Raw genomic sequence first — 7050 nt, 5'->3', positions numbered from 1 at the left:
TTTGGTGTTTGAGGATGGTACTAAGTGAACAATATAATCACAAGAAGTATAAACACATCCAAGTCAGATCTTGGATGGGATCTGGTGTTTGATGGTCAATATCCTGTAATGAGTTGGAAACACAAGCCATCTATTATACAATATGTTGCCTTTTGTATGTATTTCCTCTGGACTTGAGCTTAGCTTTATTTTTTTCATCTTTATTTGAGAAAGAACCCTCAGCTTGTCTCATTTTGCATCACTGGAGAGAAAAAAGGGAAGGTATTTCAATACAGTATGTTGCTGGCCCTCCTTTCATTGATGTGGTGGTCGTTGAGGCGGCGTGCGCAGCCTGGCATTTCTGCGATGGGGATGCCACAGCCGTGCCACCAGGCGAGGGGCAGAGCCGGTCTGCGGGACGAGCCTCGCCGGGGTGGGATTCCCGTGTTTTGCACCGTGCAGAAAACCTTAATCTTGTTCCAGGCGTCCTCATTAGCACCTACCCCAGCCCTGTCATTTCTGATACCGGGCGTTAGCGCGTGCCGGTGATGACAGCCCAGGGCTACGCCCCAGCCCGAGGGGCTCCAGCGCTGCCGGCGGCGGCGCGGGGGTATCCTGTGCCGGGGGCCAGCGCTTGTCCCTCTGTGGTTTGTCTCTCCCTGCCGAACTGTTTTGTTTCCTGAGAAATGCCTCTGGGCCGAGCATTGCCCAGCAAGAGCCCCCTGCTCCTGCCCCTCAGGAGGAAGCACAATCGGCTTCCAGGAAAAATGTTCAGGCTTCTGTTTCTTGAAAATCATCGTTCCCTTCGCTCCGACCCAGAAGGTTTCCTGTCGGGTGGAAAACTGTCCCGGTGCCTAAGCTTGCTCTTTCCGCCCTATGTCTGCAACCCGTTGATCCTTCTTTGCTGCGTTCAGGGCAGCGGGAGCTGCCTGTGCGCGCCTCTGGGATGGAGGGAAGATCCTCTGAGTCTGTTAAAGGAAAGACCCCGAGCTGGTGGTGGGGCGGGAACTGCGGTGGGTCGCTGCATGGGGGGCGAGGGGGAGCTCGGGGCCAAACCTGCGAGAGCTGCCTTGGGGGCCCGCTGCCCCGTTAGTCTGAGCTTGGACGAGTCCCCTGACCTCTCCCTGGCTCGATAACCGGGCTGTCAGAGCTGGCCCTCGTGGAGTTGGAGGTTTATCAGGTTTCCGTGACTCCAATTTCCTCAGTGATCCGCGTTGCCCGTCTGCCCACGCGGCAGAGGCCGGGGCAGCTCCCAGCGCTTGTGGCGTCGAGTGCCCTGCAAGCCCCGAACCGGAGGAAGTGCATCACGAGGTGCTGGACTTTCTGGAAGCTATTCATCTCCTGATGACCGCTCCGGGAAAGCTTCTTTTTAAAAGAAAGTCCTGCTCCACAAGTGCTCGACTCTGGTTCAGACGCTGATTTATGGGGTTTTTCTTTTCGCGCCTGAAGCATCATTTTGAGGGGCACCCGGGGGCTTGGGGTGCGATGCCGAGGGCTCGTGGAGAGCCACCTCTCACGGGAACGTCAGTCCGGTCCCCGACGGCCACGGCCGCTTTGCCCTCCGCTCGCGGGCAGAGGCCGTGCAGCTCCGCAGCCGCCAGCAGTAGGCACGGACCTGGCAGCCTGTGCAGCCGGCGGGCGCCGAAAGGCCAGGACCAATCCCCCAGGACCGGTTGCTGTTGGTCCTTCATTGCAGGAGCCCTAGCTGAAAGCTGTGCCAGATCCCAGCCACGGGCGGCTTCCAGGGCTTGGATAATTTATGTTTTTAACTGTCTGGGTTTCGCCCCTCCTGGCCCGAAACCCCGTAGCGGCGAGCGCGGTCTGTGAGGACGGTATTTCTCTTCTTTAAACTCTTAGTTGGTGATATTATGGAGCAATCCTTCCCCTAATCAAGTAACTCATTGCTCGGTGATGACCCTCTCTGCAAACCACTGTGGGTGTGCAGCCTGTGCAGCCCTGACTGTTCCCTCCCGGGCTCGCTGCTGGGAAGATCCTGGCCGGCGCGGGAGCAGCCCTGGCCACGGCTTGTCCCACGCCAGGGCTGGGCCGGGGGCTCCAGCAGCCGCTGGAAACTCCGGGAAGTGGCTCTGTTAACACAGGATGGAAGGAACAAAAACCCCAGAGCCATTAATCACCTGGCTTCGGCTGAATGTGCATATTTGATGGCGGCTGTTTACAGACCACTTCCCTTGCTCAGAGGCCTCCCGGCCCGTCAAAGGATTAATTAATTGCCCAGCCTCCCGAAAGGATGCGCGACGCACCCAGTGCCCGGAGCTGCCTCTCCAGAGAGTTCCCGGATGGGAAACAGCCAGGTCCTGCGCCGACTTTCCACCTTCTGCGACAGGAGGTGCAGGGCTGGGCACGTCCCCTCCCTCAGCCCTTCGGCACCTTCCCTGGCCCCGGCCACAGCCTGGCGGGACGGGACGGGGCAGAACCGGGCCCGTCTCTTCCCAGGGAGATGAGTAGGAGCGAGGAAGCGATGCCAGACCTGCCATGAGACGGGGGACAGGCGCTGAGGCTGGGCCGGGGCCGTGGGGCTAGATAATGCAGGGTAATCAACATCTTGCATGTGGTAGCACTTTCTCCTTCTATGCCATAAAACCGACCATCCCAGGAACACCTACTTTCATCCTTGAAAACACCCTGTTCTGGGAATAAATGGTGTTTGCAGCCCTGCTGAACAGCACCCAAGCCTGGGGCTGGACACCTCCTCCCTCTGCCCTGGGGATGCGTCTTTCCAAAGCCCACGTTTTGGGGCAGCCGGGGCTCGGGGCCGGGTTTCTCCCGCGTGCCCTCATGCCGCTGCCCGGCCTGCGACGGGGGCTGCCCGCTCCCGAGGCCGCGTTCCCGCAGGGGTCCGGGTAGGACGTGCCCTGGGCGGACGCTGCAGCCCCAGGCTACCCCCCCTCTGCCCCGCATGCCGGCCGCAGGCAGCCGGGCTCGCCAGCGATATAAATGCGGGCCCTGGCCCCGGCTTTGGGGCAGGGGGTCTGAGACAGCCCCTCCGCCAGACGGGCGTCCCCAGCCAGCCCCACGATGGTTCATTGCAGCCGTTGGTGCTTGGGGCATGAAAGCGGCTGGTTTGCCAGGGGCTCTGGGGGGAGCGGAGCCCGGTGAGGACTGCGAAAGGGGCGGGATCTCGGCCGCGTCTTGGGGTGCGGGTGCCTGCGCAGGGCTGCCCGGTGGGGGTGGCGGGGGTCCCTGCAGCCACGCGGTGACCCTTCGGACCAAGGGCTCTGCTGGGTCTGGGGCTGCCGGCACAGCTCTCGGTTGTTGTGCAAGAGCTGAACTTGGAGGAAAATCGGAAACCTCCCTCTGGAAATACCCTTTGGGCTGGAAAGTCACAGAGGCCCCGGGCCGGTGCTGGTGGGGGAGGTTCCGGCAGAGCTTAAGAAGGGCTGAGGACGGGGCTGGTGGCCAGAAGGAGACAGCCCCGGCCGGCAGCATTCACTCTCTGGAAGGAGGGAAGGAAGGAAAACCAGCCCCTGCTGCTGCCCTGCCCCGCTGCTGGCTCTGCAGGCGATGGAGCCGGCTCCTCTCCTCCTCCTCCTCGGCTTGCTGCGGGGCTGCAGTGGTGAGTGCCACGGGGGCCAAGAGCCACCCCGATCCCTTAACCCGCCATGCTGCCCGGCCCTGCCCGCTGCTCTCTTTGCTCTGCCACATGGCACCGCAGGCCAGCGCGGCCCCAGGGTCTCCCCGCTGTTGAGCCCCGACGGCCGCCGTGTCCCACGTGTGTGGCTGCTACCGCGCTCCTCGTCCTGGCGCTGCAGCCCGGCGCTCAGAGCCGCGGAGCGCGCCGCCGTGCGAGCGACGGCGTGTGCCTGGCCTGGGTTTGCTGTCCCACGGCCAGAAGAGCAGCGGTGCTGGGGGGGGGGGAAGGGGCGTTTGGGCTCATTTCCCCAAGAAATGGCTGCAAAATCTCAGCGGTAAACAGACGGATCAAGCGGCAAAGCCTGCGACGGGGCAGAGCCAGGCTGGCAATCACGAGCTGTCGCTAATGAGCAGTGCCCGTCCTGTGGTGATGGGGAAGGAGCTTATGCAGCACCTGAGTCTGCTTCTCAGCAAAGGGGGAACCAGCGCCTCGTTTGCCTTGTAAACGACTGGGCTCTGGTGATCGTCCCCTTCCCTAAACCCCGCGGTTTCCTCCTCCCTCTGCCCAGGGCGACCCGCTGACAAGCTGGCGGTGGTGCCACAGGAGCCGGTGGTGCGGTACGGGGGCTCGGCGCAGCTGAACTGCTCCCTGGCCTGTGCGGGGGGCACGGTGCAGTGGAAGGGGCTGGACACCAACCTGGGGAGCGTCACCTCCTTCCCCACCCACAGCGTCCTGCACATCGGCAAAGCCGTGGTTGCCACGGCGGGCACCAAGATCTGCCAGGGGACCTGCCACGGGCGGCACTACCAGCACACTGTCTACCTGAAGGTCTACGGTAAGCATCCCCCGTCCCGTCCCTCACCACCTCCCCAGCAAAGTCCTGCATCCCCTGAGGCAGCCCCCTCCCTCCAAGGCAGCGGTGCCAAAAATCACCGCTTGACGCTGCGATTCCTCCCTCAGCCCTCCCGGACTCGCTGCAGCTGGAGGCGGACCCCCGCGCCCTGGAGCCGGGGCAGCCCGCCAGCCTGCGCTGCTCGGCCCAGCGGGTGTACCCGCTCACGGGGCTGGTGCTCACCTGGTACTGGGGGGACCAAGCGCTGGAGGAGACAGACTTTGATGTCACGGAGACCGATGAGGAGTTGTTTGACATCGTGTCCACGCTGCCAGTGGCCGGGAAGGAGGTGGAAGAAGGGGTGGAGTTCAGGTGCGAGGTGACGCTAAGCATCGGGCAGGAGACCTTCACCCGGGTGGCATCTGTGACCGTGAGCGCCGGGGGTGAGTGCCGAGGTGGGAGCTGGGGACCCCGGTTCACACGCTGCCCCGTCCACTGGAGCCGACCCCCATTGCCCTGCGCTGCTTGAAATAGCTTTGCTGGAAGGGGAGCAGCCCCCATTTCTGCACCGCTCTGCAAATCTCCCGTCCCCATCCCTGTCCCCGTTCCTGCTGCCGTGCCAGCAGTGCCCGTTTGCTCCTGCTCGCTGCCTCTCCCTGCCCCGGGCTGGCTGCGGTTGTGGGGCGGAGGAGGATGGGGCTGCCGGGCGGCATGGGTGGAGGGGGTTGTCACCCCGTGGGGATAACACATGCCAGAGAGGCCCCATCCCAGCTTCGAGCCACGGCAAGGCCGCTCATGACCCATTGTGTTCGCAGCTGTGACGGAGCAGCCGGCGGCCATGGCCACCTCCACGGGGAGCCCCTGGACAGCGGCAGCTACGACGGGGAGCCCCAGCACAGCTGGGCCCGTGACCACCACGGCGCTGGCCCCAAAGCCGAGCATCCCCACACATGATCCCACCACAGCCCTGACCGCCACACCGTGGGAGCCCGGCACTGAGACCACCCTGGAGCTGGCTGCTGCCACCGAACCCCCCTCCACAGAGCGCCCTGCTCCCCATGACCTCATCGCAGGCAGTCCCACGGCACATCCGGCCACCACCACGCTCCCTGGCTCCGGCACCGCAAGCCCCCCCGCTGAGGCGCAGGGGACGGCTACGGACAGCATCAGCTGGGGCTCTCCCCCAGCAGAGAACAGGACAGGACCGTACGTGGGGACAGCGCCCGCCTGCAGCCTGCGGATCTGGTCGCTGCCTCCCAATGGGACGCGGGGCAGGGCCCTGCGCATCGAGTGCCGCGCGCGGTGCGCCAGGAACGCCACCGTCCGCTGGCTGCAGACCCCCGTGGCCCTCTCGCAGTACCGGGAGGAGGTGGCGGGCAGCAGCTCCACGCTGCGGCTGGACCACGCCGAGCCCCGGCACGAGGGCCGCTACCAGTGCGTCCTGCTCGGCCACCACTCCCAGGTGGTCAGTCTGCAGCTGGTGGTCTTGGACGGTGAGTGGTGGTCTGCAGACCCTCCCCTGCACCCCCCATCACTTGGGCTTGGGCTGCAGCGGGTTGTGTTAGTGCCACGTTCAGTGCTGGGGTGTTATGCTCACCCCTGGGCATTTGCTGGCGTGGGCAGAGTCTGCCTGCAATTACGCTCCCTTCTTGTGTCCTTGCAGATTCGTTCAGCACGGGCCCTGCCATCGCCGTGGGGACAACGGTCTCGCTGTTGGGACTGATCCTGACCGGCATCATGTCTCATCGCCTGTGGAAACGATTCAGATCTCAGTACAAGCTGTCCTAGGAGTGGGAGCTGCCTAGAGATGCCCACAGCCGCCCGGGCCGGTCCCTGCTGTCGCCCTTTCTGCTGCTGGCCTCGCCCGGCCCCTGGCACGACGGAGCTGGTGGGGTGCGGGATGCTGCCGTGAGACCCGAGAGAAGAGCAGCCCCCGCCGCAGGACAAGCACTCTGGGACCCGGAGACCTCCGAGCTGCTGCTGCTTTTGGAAGCTTCACCCGTGCCCGAGGCCGCTGCTGCCAGGACGCTGAGGGGCTTGTGAGGGGAAGGCTGGGCTGCCCTGCGGGCCTCCGAGCGCTGGGAACTGCTCGGCTCCTGGGCACGCAGCGTGTGAGTCCTGCGGAAGAGGAAGAGGAAGAGGAAGAGGAAGAGGAAGAGGAAGAGGAAGAGCCGAGCCTCGGGGCTGCCTGCGGGACGCGGGGAGGGCCAGGCTGGAAGGGGGCCGAGCAGAGACCCGCGATGAGGCGCGGGCCGGGGCGCTCCCGGGCTGGGTCGTGTCGGGCCGGCGCTGGGCGCCGGGGCGGGTCCGGCCCTCGGGGGCTCCCGGCACCCACGCGGATGGGCGGGAGAGCGACGGCTGATCGTCTGTCACGACAGAGGGGTCAGGAGCAGCCCGGGGGGGGTGGGGGTGTACATCCCCCGGGCGCGGGCGGAGGAGAGCGGGGCCTCGGCGTGCGGGGCACTCCAATAAAGGGTTGTGTCCGTCTGAACCCCGAGCAGGCGTCGTTTCGGCCGGGGCCGGGGCGGCCCTGCGGCCCCTCACCGGCTCCGGGCCTGCGGGGGCCCCGGCCGCGGCGCGGGGCAGCGACCGCCGCGCGCCCAGTTGCTAAGGGCGGGGCACCTGCCCGGAGTAGCCATGGCGGCCG

The 7050-nt window shown here is 65.1% G+C and overlaps 1 protein-coding gene across 1 annotated transcript; it reads left to right on the top strand.

The window, feature by feature from the left end:
* Nucleotides 1-3421: 3421 nt before the first annotated feature.
* Nucleotides 3422-6528, top strand: MADCAM1 (mucosal vascular addressin cell adhesion molecule 1). The gene is made up of 5 exons (XM_075524540.1): nt 3422-3553; nt 4140-4406; nt 4532-4846; nt 5219-5896; nt 6067-6528. Exons 1-5 carry the CDS (start codon nt 3502-3504, stop codon nt 6189-6191), a joined length of 1437 nt encoding a protein of 478 aa, XP_075380655.1. The 5' UTR covers nt 3422-3501; the 3' UTR covers nt 6192-6528.
* Nucleotides 6529-7050: the final 522 nt, after the last annotated feature.

Source organism: Mycteria americana, chromosome 24, assembly GCF_035582795.1.
Source record: "Mycteria americana isolate JAX WOST 10 ecotype Jacksonville Zoo and Gardens chromosome 24, USCA_MyAme_1.0, whole genome shotgun sequence".
Lineage (NCBI taxonomy): Eukaryota > Metazoa > Chordata > Aves > Ciconiiformes > Ciconiidae > Mycteria > Mycteria americana.
The sequence above is the reverse complement of the archived record's forward strand: the minus strand, read 5'-3'. Positions and strand labels throughout refer to the sequence as shown.